The sequence below is a fragment of the Pseudochaenichthys georgianus genome, chromosome 9, assembly GCF_902827115.2.
Source record: "Pseudochaenichthys georgianus chromosome 9, fPseGeo1.2, whole genome shotgun sequence".
NCBI lineage: Eukaryota > Metazoa > Chordata > Actinopteri > Perciformes > Channichthyidae > Pseudochaenichthys > Pseudochaenichthys georgianus.
The window spans coordinates 10,224,141-10,242,557 of record NC_047511.1 but is presented as its reverse complement, the minus strand read 5'-3'; the positions used below and the strand labels follow the sequence as shown (position 1 = coordinate 10,242,557).

Here is an 18,417-nt window from a genome sequence, read left to right as displayed (position 1 = left end):
CTTGTGAGTCGGCTTTGTGTTCTGCTGACTCACTGCCTCCCTGTGAAGGTGCTACTTTGTTCCCTCTCTAATCATCCTGAAGCAGCACTGAAGACACTGCTGCTCTGGGAAATGAGCATGGGGACCCGTTTTCTTTTTCCTATTGTGGAGAGATACAAAAAATACCTCAAAATGTATGAAAGTAAGGAGGTGAAATCAGCCTAGCCTTACCACACTGCAGGATAGCTTCGATGACAGACGTGACACTTCCACTTAACTGTATTAGGTCAGTCGAAAGCAATAATATTAAGTTGAACCGAATATTTTTGTATTTAAACTTCATATTATTGCTTTCAACTATGTGAAACATGTTGACATAAAACATTTAATTGAAGTCAACGTTTCAGTTTTTTCAGTGTATTGTTTCAGCATTCCTCTATGAACTCCCCCAATCGCGATATGACTCTTTGAATATACGCCATCAAATATGTGCGTCTCAAACCAATTACTACTATAACGGAAAAAAAGAGCAAGGCCTGGATTTTCTTATGCTCTTCTCTATGGGAGAAGATCTCTATGGGAAAAGAGCATATGAAAGTGACCATTACAATGATCTCTGAAGTGTGTGCAAGAGCCAATCTTTGGTAGAGGGTTATGTAACCAACACACAAAAGTGTCATTTGATAAAGAAAAAAAGGGACAAGCAGTTTTGCTAACTAAATATGCTGTATTCTTATATTTATGCAAATGAAATCAACATAGCTGAAGAATATCAACCAAGTGTTAAAAAATGATACCAGAGAGCATTTTATTTGAAACATGACATAGCTTAATATGTACAGAGGAGTCCGTAGACAGCACACAAGGCCAGAGAAAGCCAAACTGCAGCAATAATTGAGTAGAAATGGTAGAAAATTAGCATTATACAGGGTCCTCCTCTAACTTAGGCTGCAGCCACACGAGAACGGTAACGGTCGTATCCGCTACGGTTCTCTATCATATAGACGGTTCGACCACACGAGGCCGACAGGGAAACGCAGATAACGATAACGGGTCCCAAGGTGGGTAGATCTGGGGACGCAACGCTCTGGGGGGGGGCAAACAGCTCCGTGTCTACGCCCTATACGATAATTTTCTGATAAGGATGACGCAATAGCCCCGCCTCTCCCCACATCTCCTGCTCAGAGATCAGCTGCTGGGCTGTCAGGAGAGGGGGAGGAAAAGAGAGGCTCCATTTATTATTCTTATATTATTTATATAGAGTCGTTATCAATTTGTTTGAAAGCTCAATAAATAACAAAAGAAGACCTTTTGTCCGGAAGATTTAAACTTTAACGGACATGTCGACTGCCTCACGGTTCCCTCGTCCCTTGGAAGAGGCGGAGAGGTGGGTGTTTGTCATCTGCTGGTGGACTACCGGAGAGATTTACAGCAGGAGCAAACGCTTGCCTCGGGGAGGGAGAAAAAGAGCCAGAGCGTCCACAGCGGAGAATAAACAGAAGGGCAACCATGGCAACCATGCGCGGGAAGTCTTCTTCGCTGCTTTTGGTGTATTTTGTGGCAGAAGTACAGCGTCACTTACAGGCCCGGCATATGTACTACAGCGTCTCCAGCACCTTCGAGCGGTCTCGTGTGAACGGACACGTTTCTGGTGTCTATTGCGTGTGGACGGAAGACTTTTTTGATATCGAATTCGGTTCGTTACCGCTCTCGTGTGGCTTCAGTCTAAAGCTCAGACAAAATACCTGTTTTTGCTAAAAACTCAGACATGGTACACTATCACAACAAAGAGCATATAACGGGTGGGTAAATGATGTAAGGGAACCTGATCACCATGACAGTGTTCTCTGTTCACTGCACATGATCCCACTTATTCCACGGCTACCTACTAAATGAACCAACGACTTGATTCACAATATTGATTTAAAATAATTGTATTATATTCAACATGATCATATTGCTGTTGCAAATAAAAAATAGTTTGTTCCACTGCGCACCAACTGCTGCGAAGGCAACGTAACTTAAGATGACGGTGGCACTTCCTGCCAAATTATAGATGATGTCTTATACTCCGATTGGTTAAATAGTATTGTTAGTCCTTTATGTGTTTAACAGAGACATATGTTTAGGATTTACATTTCAGGAAGGGCAAAAGGTGGATTTGTCAACTGGTTAATAACTGGGGGGTTTTATGGTTTAATGGTGGGGATGTTTAGATAAGGACCAGTTGCTTTTTACAATATAGTGTGACTGTAAGCTGTGTTCTGGGTGCAAAGCCATTTTATCCTCCGAGGCTGAAGTTGCTCTGTTCCTGCATTGATTTCAATTGTATATTGACTTTCTTTATTACTTTATTAAATATAACAAAAGACAAACTTTTCCATTAATCATTTATCAGTTTCTCTTAAGGGAATTAGAATTTCCTTCATACCTTTCAACCTCTTTCCTTCCCTTGTTCTCTTTTTTCTTTTCTTTACTTTTAGCCATTATGAATCCAGAGTTTTGCGCTCTCCACAAATATACAAATGAACATTCAAAAAGTGTTCCATGGTGTTTTCTGACATCTCTCAACGGATTGATATGACTGCACATAGTCCTCCCTTGATCCTCCTTAGCAGCGCTCTGTTAGCGAGAATTAACAACCTCTGAAATGTCAAAAGTGTCGCTCAGAATCGAGCATTCGAATAAGCCGTGTAATTATAGCATGTCAACAGCTTTAAGTACAACATTTAGCGAATAATAAATAATAACCAAAATACCAACAATGTGTTTGTATCTCTCTCAATACTTCCAGACTGCTTTACCCTGTATGTGGCATCTTTACCAAACCAATTAGCATGTACAGTAAGTAAAAACATTTCATCACTAGATTTAAAGCGATCAAAAGCTGGGCTTTAGAAACATTTATATTATCAGTGTTTTTTGGGAAACTAAAATGGAGCTCTATGAATGACGTGTAATAAAAGATGGATTATGGATTAAATTATTTTTATGCAATGACTAAGTAATTCAATTATAAAATGTAAATAAGTTACAGCCCTAGATATAATCCACTTATAAGGTTTTTTTGGCTTTCTTTGTTCCCCCACCTGGACAGGAAGGTCTAAGGTCAGGGTTGACTACAGGACAGCGTCCCTGAAGCTGGCCGGGATTCAATGATGCGTTCAAGGACAATTTTCAAGGACAGGCACTCTGTCTGTCAAACTAGCAATAATACCACGCTGCTGCTTCATAGTGACTAGGTGTATGCTGTTTTAGTTTCCCAATAGTCATCACCTTGAGCAACAAAAACACTCCGGGGCGTTCACTGGCTTGCTATGCTAATTTAAAAAAGATTTCAGGCAGAATGAGATGCAGTCCCCCCATAAAAAGGAGTCTTTTCCCCTCCACCCTAACTGGATGGGGGGGGGGCCTTGCGAGATGGCTGACTGGCTGAGTGTGCCGTGGCGTGTCGGAGTGTGTGTAAGCATGTTGTGCATGACGGAGAGTGGATATGTGCATGTGTGTAAGAGGAGAGAGTGCCTGTGTGCGAATCCTAATAGCAGCAGGGGCATCAATATTTCATGGTGACAGATGGGAGAGGAAGGAGGGGTATGGGCTTGTGTGTGTGTGTGTGTGTGTGTGTGTGTGTGTGTGTGTGTGTGTGTGTGCGTGTGTGTGCGCGCGTGCGTGTGTGTTTGTGTGTGTGGGGGGGGGGGGGGGGGGTCCTCTGTTGATGCTGAGGTAAAGTGGGCCAGTGCCTGGTTGCCAGTGTGCTGCTGCTCTGCTGTGTTTTCAGGAGAAACTCCATGTTCTATTCTGAGATGAGTCAACTGGGTGCTTGTGGGTAAAAAAAAGAAGAAAACAGGAAATCTGACGAATGATGGAGCAGGAAATACGGTTCAGGTTCATATTTTGAACCTGAATGTTGTGCCTCTACTGTGACATGTTAATGTTCATAAAGCTCTTTATTTTTCTCATACGGCCTGTGCTGCAGCACCTCTTTTCACCCTCTGTCTGAAAACAGAGCCCAGTCTGCTCTGGTTTGTTTGACGGCCGGCTCTGTTGTGATTGGTCAACCACTTAAAGCTGTCTCGCCCTTTAGCCCATCACGTACAATGTGTTGGAGAACTAGCCAATAGAAGCGCGGGTATTACATAGTGATGTGACTTTGTTACGGAAGTAAACAAAGGAGTCCAATGGAGGCGTTTCCCGGCCGAGGGAGGGGGGGGGGGGCATAATATCGACAGACTCAAAAACCACTCGGTCTGAGATAAGCTTGGCAATCATCCATTTACTGATGAAGACTGAGAGATGTGTCCCAGAGACGCTAGTCAATGGAGTTGAGGTGAAATGACTACCTAATATAACTTGATTTATTTGGCATAATGTGACATGAAAACAATAAGACACCAACATGGTGTAGGTTTATATACAGTCTATAGGAGTAAGCCTATTATTAAGTTAAGGCATTAATGAGTTGATTAAGGCAGTGGCCCAGTCAGTAGGGGCTTGGACTGTGAGACGGAATGGAATGACATTTAATATTTTTTTTAAAGAAATTGGATTTATACATAGAGATTTTACAGGGTAATGTTTAAAAAATAATTATTGAAATCCGACTCAAATTGAGGCTATCTAACAATTAATTCTTGCCATGTAATAACTGGAAATGACCTTTGGCATTTTGCTGCCAAACTGACAGAAAACCTCCACAACGACCTTTTAGTAAGGGGTCTCCTTTTCCTTAAACCTGGTTCCTTCTGAATATTAATGAAGAACATATCATAGTTTCAACAGTTGTTGTCTGTGTGTCAGTGTGCATGTGTCATGTATGTGTTACTAAAGGTGTGTGGGCGAATTGCCAAGGTCCCATCCCACACCGCCTTCATTTCCACTGACCCCAACATTCACTGTGCCGCTGGCGCACACACGGAGCAAAGTCCAGCCGACAGCGAAAGTGTGCGAAGCGAAGGGTGTTGGATGAAGTAAAAGGCGGAAAATGAGCCTGTCTGTATGCGCAGTGTGGCTCCACAACTCGAGGCAAATAAAAGCCTCCTGGTGAGACCATTACAGGTTCTGCTCGGAGGCAAATAAAGAATAAATAAAGCTGGGAGGATCCATAAGGAGAAAGAAGAGATTGAAGATGACTGAAATTATCATGTTTTTTTAAATCATATGATGAAGATTGGTTCATTCCTGGAGTTACCTATGTTTCTCAGATTTAGCAATGTTTTTTTAGCCTCTTTTAGGTCATCGTTTCAGTTTGTAGCACAAATACAGTCTCATTAGCCCGGTTTCGAGCAGCAAAAGGCAGCTGTAATGACTACCTGGTGAAGAAAGTGGATTGTATAGCAGCTAAAGGGCAAAAGAGACCAAAACAGAGCTAAAAGGAGATTTCCTTGTCTTAAATTGTTAGGGAAACAGAAACAAAAATATGTTGTTTGGCGTCTGCGTGATGAGTAAACAAATCTAGCAGGTAAAATCAGGAGTGTACAGAGCTTGTGACCCTCTCCCTTCCCCTGGACAGAAAAAGGAGGGTAAACCCTTAATGTTCAAGCTGACTTACCCGAAGCCCTCCAGTGAGGTGTCAAACTCCACGAATGCTGGCGTGACAGCCGATCCGTGCAGGCGTATGTCGTGGGGCGTTGTCATGGACACCAGGCACTTGACCCGGGTCAGCGGTACGGTGCTGCCCTCGGCGGAGCGCACCAGGCTGCGGCTGATGCGGTACTGCCCGTTGTCCTCCGCCGGCGTGGCGAAGACGCTGTCAGGACCGAACCCCTCCATGGACATGGTCATACTGTCTGTGGAGCAAGGTAGGACAGCTTTGGTTAAATCCAACATCCGGATTATATAAATACAATACAATACAAATACAAATGTTAGATCTGTTTGACTTGAGGAAAAGAGACCTCTAGACTAGCAGCTGGATTGTCCCAAAGTGAATAAAATATCTCCTGGTTCTAAGTAGAATATTTTAACCAAGAATATGGATTCCTTCCCTTATTTAAAAGTTAGTCAATCTGACAGAGGCACATTTAATCAACACTGCAACACAATAGCAGCTAACAAAGCGTGCTCCATTATCGTCTCACAGACAGAGAAACATAGCACTGTGTGTTCTAACGGTGGCAGTTTGTAAAGGGCATTAATTAGTCGGGACTTAATATATATTCTCAGCTGGAAGGGAACACAATAAGCAATTAGGACATGCTGAGGAAGCCACGAAATTACAAACATTAGCAGCTGGTAACAGAAAACAAGCCATTTGCATTAGATGACACAGTGAAAGACAATCTGTGTTTAAACAGGGAGAAAATGCATCAATTGGATGTTTATCAAAGAGTAAGAATTCTAGTATGGGTTTCCTACAAATTGCTGTTCATTTAAAAATGAATACAGGTCTTTTCAGAAACCCTACCGTGTGTACTTTATTGTACACAATAATAATCTGTGATTAATACATGTTATAAAACATAAATACCAGTGGTGTTGTAATAAATAAATGCATGACAGACTGGTAAGAGTGTTTTTTACTTTGTTATAATATATGATTTTGGGTGTGTAGTAATCAGCTGCATACCGCTTCAACACGTGTATGTCGGTTTTATTCACGGCATTCATTTTGTTATTCTACAGTATTGTTGTTTAATTTTGTTAATGTATACAACCCAATTTGTGTTCTTTGAAATTGAAAAAGATATTGCATTTTGTTTGTTACTTTCGTTGCAGTTGTAGACTACCGGTATATGTCTTAAGCATAGACTGTGTATGGTCTTAAGTGTAATTTGGCTTGGCTTCCTATTTTTTATGGACATGCTTTTATTTTGAAGGAGAGTTAGCGCTGTTGACAGGAAGTTGTTGTTGCTATGGAAACAACGTGACGGAGATTTACGGAGAAAAGTCATATCTACATATAAAGACGGAGAAAGTAAACGATAAAGTTTATTGTTAAGTGTTAGCACCCCCCGAAGAGGCACAAGCTCTTACGTTGATATTGGAGATTTCAATCAAAAATAAATAAATACGAATATACGAAATTGAAACCCGAATAGTACCCCAACGAACGAATATTCGGATATGTGGGTACAGCCCTAGTGCAATACATGATTATTGTTCCAGTTTTTTCCAATTCCTAAGCTTTTTCTGCCATTTTACTGTCATGCAATGAATTGTAAAAATCTGCGCTGGAATGACGGGAGGAACTTTGGGTCAAACTTGGTATAGTGGTTAATTGCGTTGTGAGCCCTACGTGAACTGTTTGTTACCTTTAATGGAGAGGGTTTACCATTTCTAACAGTGGTACTATTTCTATAGGCTCTGAACTCTGTGGAGGAAATGAATGCCGGGTCAAATACGGTATAACTGAGAGTTGTGCATGGTAAACATGAGATGTTCCACTGACTTTAATAAACTGAAGCTTTCTGAAAACCTAAAGAATCGTCCCCTTTCCACCTGCAAGCCCAAGCCAGTAGTTTCAACGGGAGGAAAGCTCAATCACAGCCTATTCACCGGAGGACTCGAAAGAAAGATGGCAGCATTGCTACAAGATTGATGGCCATTTTCCAAACGTTTAGCACAGAATTAAAGCTTCTCCCAGGAGGAAGCTGCTGCCATGGCTCTGGCAGATGGGAATGTCTCCCAAATGACAAACCATTTCATAAACGTGCTATAAGACTGCTATGGAGCAAACTCCTCAATTCTCAGCTATTTGAGCCGTCATGTATGCCCACGAATTCAAATATAATCTGCTACCTGCATAAATCACTTGATACCAGCTGTTTTGCCCTTTTGAGTACATAATTTACACAGCTTTTTATTAAAAATGCATTCATTTGAAAGTTCATCACCTTGACATTTCACTTTTTTAAAGCTTATAACAAAAAAGTATTTAAATAAAAACGTTCAACTCTACGCAACATCCATCTCTCACAGCAACATTTATCTCTCACATGTGGTTTAGCTGCAACATCAGGCCAACATTCATTGGAAAGGTAATACTTTAGGTATGACAATCTTACGAAACGAAAGGATAGACCACTTGAAATCTTCCTTGAAGTAGACACTGCACTTATTTTCTTCCCAACAGATCTGATAAATAAAACCAGGTATAGTATTTCTTCCGAATCCCCTAGCATAGTGAGATTAGTGACCATCATGTGATCCAAAGCAGGATAAAGCTGTTCTTACTTCTCATCTCGGCGTCGTAGCTGAGAGAGCTCGGTTTGTGAACCCGGTACTGCTTCAGAAGCTTCTTGTCCCAGGCGCCGCAGTTCAGAGGGTTCCCAAGGCGCAAGAACTCCCTGTGAGGGGAAGAGGACCAGGATGTCAAGAGGAAGAATACACCGACAAAGAATAGAAACAACTTCAGGAAGAATCAAAAGACAATTTGATAAAACTGTTACAGACTTTTTTCTTGATGCGGAACCAACTTTGAATAGATTGAATTAAACATAATTAAATTGGTCCTATTACGCACATTTCCAGGTTCCTCGCTGTATTTGGTGCGTTTACTGTCTCATGTTTCTATACTTTAATGTTCTTGACAACACTCACTGTTAAGCGTAGAAACAGCATGGATTGAAACTAATAGCTATAGGACTTTGGTTAGAGAATTGTTTTTATTCATCACTATGTTATGCTCATTGTTTTTATTCAAGTATAAGGCTGTTATTGCCAAATGACTCCTTTCTCATGAAACTCAAAAAGCACTCTGAATAACAGTGTCCATCCAATTGTATGAATTATGTAAGATCAGCCGGTAATATGCAAGTGGACAGGCAGGCTTGTGGTGAACAGCATGCTCTGGTCTATTTAAAGTCAACGATGAGGTTGATTGGCATGTAAGTGACATGAAGGCAGGAAGTCCCAGTGAGTGAGCGACACCAGACAGCTTCAGAAGAGAACCTGAGTAACAGGAAGACTATGGAGCGAAGCCAGGAGCCAGGGGGAAAACAGGAAGGAGGAGGGAGGAATTTTGAAAGGAAAGTGACTGATAGCACAAGAGTGAGGCAGACGGATAGAGTGGAGAGGAGAGGAGGGAGGGAGACAGATTGACAGCTACAGATATGTTTACCTCCAGCACAATGGCGGGGAAGCGGGGGATTTACATATAAAAAGAGGCAACCATGTGCATGTCAATTAGCTTCCCCCCAGTTCCTCAACCCCAAACTCCAGCTCACTTAACCAGTCAAGCGGGAAATGAGAGTTGCTCCATTTATTCTGCACACATAGCCCTCCATCACTCACTGAAACCTGTCAAAGAAGATCACGCTTCCAAAACAGAAACAACTCACCTCTATGCTGAGCCCAATAGACGGGACTTATTTAAAAAGTTAGCATGTCACCGTAATAAGGTGACATGCTAACTTGCTCGCACGATGCTAAATATTAGTGCACATGTAGACATTAGCATATTAGCGGGGTGATTTCACAATTTGCTTGAGGACTTTTTGGTTCATCTCCGTCTTTACGAATGACCTGTCGTCTCTCTTCTGTCGGCCATTACTTTTGAGGCTCTTGTTTTATTGTAAATAAATAAAGCTATATTTACATGAGTTGTTACAAAATCTCACTGTTGTATTCTTGAGGTAAACATTTGAACCATATATTTTCGAGTACATTTGGAAAGCTGACATATTGAATATTTTGAATCTTAAACTGCTTTGAATCCTAAAAAACATTTTAGAGAACCTCCCACACCTCCTAACTTTGGGATATTAACAGATTAATACATGCACTCCCTACAGGAAAATGAAAACCCCCAAGTTAACAATAGTTTTAAAGGGTAATAGGAACAATTTCGGGATTGGCTCCGAATTATTGTTGAGGCTATGGGTGTAGTAGCCCGCGTAACAGAGGTTACAATATCAGTACCTGAGTGCCATCGGCTGCAGGGCCTGAGAAGCCAGCCTCTCAAACATCCTCTGCAGCGGGGGGTGCAGCGGGTGGTCCTCGTCGCCCAGGGCCTGGCTGCAGCGCTGCAGCAGCCGCTGGTGGAGGCTGGCTTCACACAGAACCTGCTGGTTCCTCTCACTGTTCACCAGGAGCTGCAGGATGTTGGCCACCGCCAGCTGCAGGTCCAGGGCGTGCTGGAGGGCAGACACAAAGATTATTTTACCATTATATAAACACCCTATATAACCCTGACATTTGAATTATTACAATCTTTAATTTGTCATTTTAATTTGAAATCTCCTTGGTTCTTTTAGGCATTTGGTTCACCTTATCATTTTGCAATTCAATCTCCAATCTCCAAGAGGTGAAGGGTAATATTATTTTTGTTTTTATAATACACGGCAAAAACTGTTATAATATGTATGAATCACCCCATCCAACAAACAAAAAAATGATTGTTATAATTATCAAAATATATTTCATTTATATAGCGCTTCTATGTACTCAAAGACAAAAAACAATGTCATACAGGCAAACATGCATACAGAGTTGAAAATAACCCACAATATTCAATAAAATGTACATTTGTTAAGAGGGTCTCTTGTTTTAATGACAGTTTTCGACAAGCTGATTACAGTTATTTATTTATTATTATAACGTTTTTGGTTTTCCTTTGTGTCCGGTTTTAGTTGCTCTGGTGTTTCATAGTTTTTTGGTTTGTATTGTGTTTTTAGTTTTCCTACTTGCTTTTGCTAAACTCAGTTAAAAACAAAAAGATGCAATGAAATGAATAAAAGAGATAAACACACTGTGGAACAGAAAGCAGTAAGGACTTGGGGAGTTATAACTTCCTGCCCTGCACACGACCCTTCACCCCCTTCAACAGGAAATGCATGTTAGCACATTTCCTTCTCGTGTTTCCTCACCTCCGGCTGGCTTTCCGAGCAGACGGAGGGCAGCAGGTCCAGGATGGCCAGCACGGCCCCCGGGTGGATGACCACCATGTCGGAGGAGGAGGATGAGGACGCGGGGTGAGAGGCGTTGGCCAGGTGGAGCTTCAAGTCTGTGAGGGCTTTGACAGGAGCGGGGGGACCCGACGTACCGTAGTAGCCTTGTCTGGGGGGGCAAAGGGAGAGAGAAAGGCAAGTTTAGTTCCAGTTGAATCAAGCCAAACAAGTCTACCTATAACGCTTTACAGAAAACAACCATGGCGGTGATGGAAAAGGGTCAAATGTTAACGCAGAGTTTTTATTTTCTTAGCAAGAAGAGGCAACAATAACATACTTTTGTTTAGTTTGCTAGGAAACCCTGTAGATCTCCGGTTGATATAGCTATGAGAATAGATTAAGGCAGCATTTTCTCCTTATTTCAGTTCAATTTGAGGTAAGAAATGTAATCTTTCCACTGGCGTTTACTCTCACAGCCTAGACCATTATTTGGAGACTTTAAAAAGGGGCCCTTTTATGCTAATTCTCAGGTTTCATAATCGTATTTTGTGCCTCTACTAGCTCTTTATTTGTCTCATGCTGCCTGTGCCGCAGCACCTCTTTTCACCCTCTGTCTGAAACCAGAGCCCAGTCTGCTCCGATTGGTTAGCTGACCGGCTCTGTTGTGATTGGTCAACCACTTATGGCGAGGACGCTTAGGGATGCTTAAACGGGGCTACCCCGCTGCAGTGGAAATGTGCCATTAGAGAGGTCCCGGAGCACTAGCCAATTGAGGCGTGAGGGTTACATGATGCAAATGAAACACAAAAGTGTTAAATATTCAGATTTACATTGACAGTGTCCTTGTGTTCAATAGCTCAGTGGAAACATTCTTATAAGGAGGACGGGAACACTTCCTAGCTGAATCCATGTAAACGTTGCTTTTACTTCTTTTACTACAACTTTGTTTTACACGAGTCAGAAGTCCTCGCACTTTAGTGATCGAGGTGTCAGTCGGCCGCGGTTAGATCTAAAGCACAGAGCCGTTCCTGTGTGCTTTAAAGAGCCTGCAGCCGGCAGCCGGGAAATTAAACAAGAAGCCTGGGATGCTGCGATGCAAAATTACAAGAGTGGCAAATCCCCCCTCAGGAGAGCTGCAGAAGGCTGGAGTCAGCATGAAGTGCTGGAAGGGTTGGGAGTGGGGCAGGAAACTAACTCTCTGGGCTGTTGGCTGGCGGCAGGTGGAGTTTTGTTTTAATTTAGTATTATCTGCTTTTCAAGGCAAGAGACTTACAAATGAAAGACATAGCTGACTTGTGAGTGGATGGTTGTGGCTACATTAAACGCTCCAGCAGTATTTCAACATGCCGGTGAAGGCTTACTCAAGCAGATAAAGCAGAAAAGGGCAGTGGACCCAAATGTGGTTTTCACAAAGATTTTTTTTTTTTTTTTAAACCACAATATTTTGTTTTGTTGTTGGGGGTTAAGATTATTTATATTTTTAGACACAGGGGATGACATGTGGCAAATGATCACTGCCCAAATGTGAACCTGGATACTCCGCTTGGGGATCCAGACCCAGTAAATGGGCCACCAACTCTATCAATTGAGCTCTACGGCACCCCTTTAATGTTGTCATGAGTCTTTGTTTTGCATATGGAAAGTTTTGAGTATGACATAAACGTAGATTGTATATGAATTGGGACTAGTTCCACACTTAGTCGGACAAATAAAAATAGGAAAATTGTTACAATTTGCATATTCCTTTTACAAAAAGGTAGCATTGTTCCTTCTTAAAAAGTGTTTCCAGAGTGGATTCATGTTTAAATTGCAGCCCATTTTACTAAGGTTGACAAACATATGTTGGATTTGTCAGACTACTAAAAGAAATTGTAAAATATTTGAGAATGTCAAAATCTTGATTATGGCAGTGTTAAAAAACAATACGGCTAGCTAAGATTTACAATTGTGTGCTTGTATAGTGTCTTAAAGAAGAAATGAATTCCAAGAACATGAGCTTATAGTGAATTATAAAAACAAGGACAAGGACTTATCATCTGTCAGTTTAGTCCACCTAATGAATATGCATCCTTGGAGCAGATCCAGACAGACAGAAGGAGACCACAGAGAGGAGACATTCAGTTCACCTTGACCGTTGTTATTATTATAGCTCACTGAGGCAGAGACCACTTTACACGTCCTTACACTTTTTCCTTGTGTTCATTCAATTCAAAAAGCAACAGAGTCTGGGTTAAAGTGTGAGGTCGGGGGGGGGGGGGGGGCTTCAGCTAAAAGAAACATTTGATGAAAGTAGAAGAAAGAAAAGGAGAGTAAGGAGGAATATGGGGTGAGGAGTAATTTGGTTGATTCTCTACACACGTTTCCTGCCTGGTAGTAACTGTGGAAAAGGTTTGAAATAAAGTGGTGAGGCAGTCTTTCACATTTTGTCGTGGTACTGTAACAAACTAAATATAACATTTTTGTTGGGTTTATCATGCAATAACATTCATTTATTAAATCAAATATATACTGTACTTACATTTTTTGTGTTTATAGCTAAATTATTAATCGTTTAAATCAATTACTTGATCCATGTAAAAAATAAAAGCATACATTTTGTTATCAGCAACAATGCCAGCATAATATGGGTTAGCATTCAGCATGTGAAGTATTTTTTAATATTATGATTTTCATTGTTGATTATTTTACCAATAATTTTCTCCATTAAACATTTAAAAAAAAAAATCTGAATTAGGGCTGACGTATAACTCGATGGTAGAGCTTGACCCCGAAGCGGAGGGTTCGACGGGGGGTTTGAATCCTGCCTGAGACCTATCTCATGTCTTCCCCCGTCTCCCCGTTTACAATAAAGACACCGATTTCCCCGAAAAAAAGGTTAAAAGAAATAAATCTGAATATATACAAAAATTCTCATCACACAATTTGACTGTAAGCAGTAACCGTGGGAAAGGTTTTAAATAAAGTGGTGAGGCAGCATATCCTTATATTTGAGGAGCTGTACAAAATGTCACACTATTTTAGCTGTTATTTCTTTGTTAAATTAATCTTTGCAGTTTGAACAGACAACATTTTAAAAACTTGGGATTTTTTATTATTGGACAATAAAATTAATTATCATCAATACAAGCAATAGATTATTTGACAATGCAATTAATCATTGGTTTTAAGTATAAATGATGCATGGCCTGAAGTGTGCTTTGAAGCTGATGGTGAGGACGTGTCCTTTACCACATTAGTTTAGCTATTAGATTCACGTGACAGTTAGGACAGTTTATGATCATTTTGGCCTCAATGGTTGCTTTAAGTGCTGCAATGCAGGCGAGGAAGATGAACAAGGGAGGGAGGAGTGTGAGCAAAGTGGCAGAGCGCTGTAGCTACCTCTTCCTGGCGAGTGCTGGTGTGCCCCACGGCGAGGGCAGCGAGGTCTCGTGAGTCAGGCAGGGAGGCACCTGCTCCGCACGACTGCATGGCACACACACACACACAGACACACGCGCACACACACACACACACACACACACACACACACACACACACACACACACGCAGCCACGCAGATGGGCCAGGCCGAGGATGAGAAGAAAAAGAGACGGAGAGAAAAGAACAGAAGGAAAGAAGCTGTTAGTGGAAAGCTGGAAGGAGAAACGGCATCAGAGCTGGAGCTCATGCGTGACGCCAGCTCGAGCTACACAGGCGCTGGGAGCGTAGTGCAGACACAACAGAGTGATGCAGGAATGAGTCTCAAACCAGGTCCCTTTTCTCAAAGTCATCGATTTTTTTAAAATGTTTTTGATATTTCCCCTTAATTTGAATCCGTGGTGTTTAAAGACGTTCCAAAGCACCTGTGTTGCTTATAAACGGCGGTAACAAAAAAGTGGGTCTGCAGCATTTTGTCGGCAACCAACGTCGAAGTTATCTATTTTAGGTTTAAAATCTTATAATAAACAGTCAACTATTGCTAGAGTAAAATAGAGCGATACCGGAATGAGTCCTTGAACCCGGGAATGAGTTAGCATTTCAGCGCCTTCCGTTGCCTCGTCTTCTAGTCAACTGAGCATTAATGCAACCGTGATGTCGTGTATTTACTGTATAGCCTCACGCCAGCTTTTTACCTCTGGCGATTGCATTCAAGCTTCAAACATTATAATAGTGTTTTTTTGTATGTGGAGATTATCGTGCTGAACAAAACATGTAATAATCATAAACATTTGTTTTTTACAGATCTTATTTTCTGCAATATTACAAAAATGCATCATCACTGGACTGTTCTATGACTGAGGACTTTAAAGAGGAACTTCTGTACTTTTCAACCTGGACCCAATTTTCCTATGGAGTTGTGACCAATGGGGAGTGTAAGAACTTGGTCCAGTATTGTTCTGGCTCAATACTGTACCGATTTAAATACCATTTTGTTAGACACAACAAAATGGGAGAACAGGGCCTTAGTTGAATTTTTTTTTACCTTTAAAACTTTTATTTGTATACTTTCCGTAAATGCAACAGAAATTGCTTTCATTGTTACCTCCATGTGGCGCACACAAGAACAGAAGCAGAAATGTGAGAAGAAGATTGTAAAGGATGATTCTGATTAAGGGTAAACTAATACATTTTTTTTAACAATCGTGGTGTTTTTGGGGGGATTTTAGCCTTTGCAGACCATTTACATGCACACAAACCTATATACCACACTACAGGAAAGGGAAAACCCCTAAAAGCATAACAATCCTTCAATAAAAAAAATGAAATTTCAGAACTTGTCATGCAAAATAATGGTCTTAGGTTAGGTAATCAACGGGGAAGTTTCACTGACATATCTATTTTGCATGACACATTTAACTGTTGCGTGTTCTCTTTAAAGTCTTTGACTTTTGGGCTGCCACAGTTCAGCCATGTGAGTGTCAGATGAAGACTGAGTGTGAGCTGTGAAGCCCGCACTGAGATAAACACAGCTATGGACTTGCTGCGGTACTTTCTCTAGACTGGTCTAAAGATACTAAATGAACCTGGAAGCTGAACCTCGGAGCACGATTCACATCTTTGTTAGATTTTCCTGTTTGGTACTACTTTGGTACTGTTTGGGCCCGCGACTTGATCTTATGTGGCCCTGCAAGAGCTTGCAAATAATATAATACGTTTATTATACGGTTACATGCCGCTTTACAGAAGCACGCTGCCAATAAACTACATGTCCCACAATGCATCTCATTTTGCCCTAGACTTTTGCTTTCAGACGTAGTTAATTATGAAGTTATTACCATATCCAATAATAATCCAATGCAGAGGCAATAATGTAATAACATACATTATTTTATATATTATATATTTATATAGACTTAAAGTTACAACCATGATGCTAATTTGGCCCGCGATGACATTGAGTTTGACACCCTTAGACTCATTATAGTAGATTCTGTAGTGTTACATTTACAAAATGTTCATTGAGGGTTCTTTTAGGATTTAAAAGAGGAACACAAAGAGCCTTCGAGAGAAAAATAAACTTCAACATGTTAGCAGGATTGTTGAAAAATGTGATGTTCTTCATTAGACATGGAGGAACATGTGGCTGCAACCTGCTGAACTCCATACGATACCTTTTCTTTTATATAATGAAGTAACCGACCACTTACGTAGAGTAAAATAAAACATTTAGCTTATTTAACCGTTGTTGTATAGTCTAGAACTTGTCCCTCTGTGTGCTACACAAACATAAGCCACAATTAGAATCTGTTGACCCTCTGACCTGTCGAAGGAGTCGGTGGCCATCTTGTACAGGTAGATGAAGAGCTTGCTGCAGTGTTTGAGCGTGGGACAGACGCTGTCCCCCGCGCAGCCTCCGGGCGCCGCCTCGTCCTCCAGCAGCCTCTGGAAAGGCTGAGCGTTGGAGGGGAACACGGCTGTGGGACCCAGCTTCTTAGTGTCCGAGAAGCAGCCCAGCAGCCTGGTGGCAAAGAGACAACAAAACACTACTTCAATTCTGACTTTCATTGGACTGATGTGACTTTTCCTACAATCGGATATAAACACTTAATATGGTAGGGAACACTACCTAAACTGGGTTATAAAAGAATGTTTAAATAAAATGTTTCGAAAATGTCATGAGCAAAAGTATTTTTCTGTGCATTTGTTATTGTTTCTAAAATATTTCAGAAAAATATATTAATGACAGTATATGGCTTAGTCCCGGTACAATTCCACCTGAGATAATAGAACTGCTTGATAACACATAGCATTTCAGGGTCAGGAACACATATGATCAGTGTTTCTAGTTCTGGGCGGAGAGTCTCACCTCACAGCATCGGCCAGCTTCTCGTACTGGATCTCCGTGCGGAAGAAGTGTGAGTTTGCGGGCTCGTAGCGCATGGCGGCGGTTAGCGTGCTGACCACGGTGTGCAGCAGCTCGAAGACCTGGTTCTGGTTCACGCGCTCCCAGCCGTGCCGCGGCGGCTGGCACAAGGAGCGCTCCATCGCCACCAGCAGAGAGGTGACGTACACGAAACCGCCCACCTTCCGGAACACCGTCCGGGTGCGGTGGCTCTCCCGCAACACCGCCAACAAAGCCTGAAGAAGAAAACACAAGGTCCGATATCTCATCAGCTCAAATGCTTCAGCCTCACAGTTATGTGTTTATACGGAAAACACAGAAGTGACTGACAGGGAATGTACCTTATTCTAAATGTGTTACCCAATTGTTCACTCCTATGCTTTTCATGTCGGTTTGTCGCCTCGTTCAGTCGTATCTCTGTTCATCAACTTCTGCAACGAGACCCTTTGGGGGTTTCTTTGTCTCGCTGCACTCAATGGGGTTTTATTTCTACATTTTTTTACAACGTTTTATGGTTCGCATCAACAAGTAACCTCAACTGAAACATCACTCGGTGACCTAGATTTGAGTTTGGGTACCTCAAAACAGCCTGAGAGAATAGAATGACGGTGACAGACAGAGTGTGTGGGATGTACATCTTGAGGTAAGAATATGACAAAATGGCGGTACATTCCACAATGTTCTCACTAGGGTAACTTTGGTGATGTTACTGCCTCATTAGCCGGGTATAGGAATGGTTACAGAAAGCCACATTTCAAACAGCTCCTCTGGCTGGATTAATAAACACTTCTGTGAGTGCTACTTTTAAACATGTCATGCTGCATTGTCTCCTTAGCTCTCTATTGGGGCTGAGGATGTTCAATATATTTACATTGACCCTATTCTGCTCATTCTCAGGTCCATCATTGTATGTTGTGTCTCTACTGTGACATGTCTCCATGCTTTAATGTTAAAAAACTGCTTTATCTCTCGTATTCTGCCTGTGCTGCAGCACCTCTTTTCACCCTCTGTCTGAGACCAGAGACCAGTCTGCTCTGATTGGTTAGCTGGCTGGCTCCGTTGTGATTGCTCAACCGCTTAGAGATCAGAAATGTCCCATATCACGTACAATGTGTGGAGCCAATAGAAGGGGGAGCGTTACATAGTGACATAGTCAGTCACTGACCTCACCACCTTCAAAACACTTACAAAAACTCACCTTCAATCTGGCTTTTAATGTGTGATTTTTTTTGTATTATTTGACTTTAACTTTAACTATATATTTATTTGTTGTTCCTTTATTTTATTATA

General features: G+C 41.5%; 1 protein-coding gene across 1 annotated transcript in view; it reads right to left on the bottom strand.

Annotated features, from left to right (window-relative positions):
* Positions 1-18,417, bottom strand: part of wdfy3 (WD repeat and FYVE domain containing 3) — a 118,565-nt gene that overhangs the window by 59,838 nt on the left and 40,310 nt on the right. The window contains exons 13-19 of the mRNA XM_071204336.1: positions 17,092-17,363; positions 16,546-16,743; positions 14,184-14,267; positions 10,785-10,974; positions 9,838-10,052; positions 8,152-8,264; positions 5,528-5,765 (exon numbers count right to left, since the gene is read on the bottom strand). Of these exons, the coding sequence (XP_071060437.1) occupies positions 5,528-5,765; positions 8,152-8,264; positions 9,838-10,052; positions 10,785-10,974; positions 14,184-14,267; positions 16,546-16,743; positions 17,092-17,363 (1,310 nt within the window). The remainder of the gene's footprint in view (positions 1-5,527; positions 5,766-8,151; positions 8,265-9,837; positions 10,053-10,784; positions 10,975-14,183; positions 14,268-16,545; positions 16,744-17,091; positions 17,364-18,417) is intronic.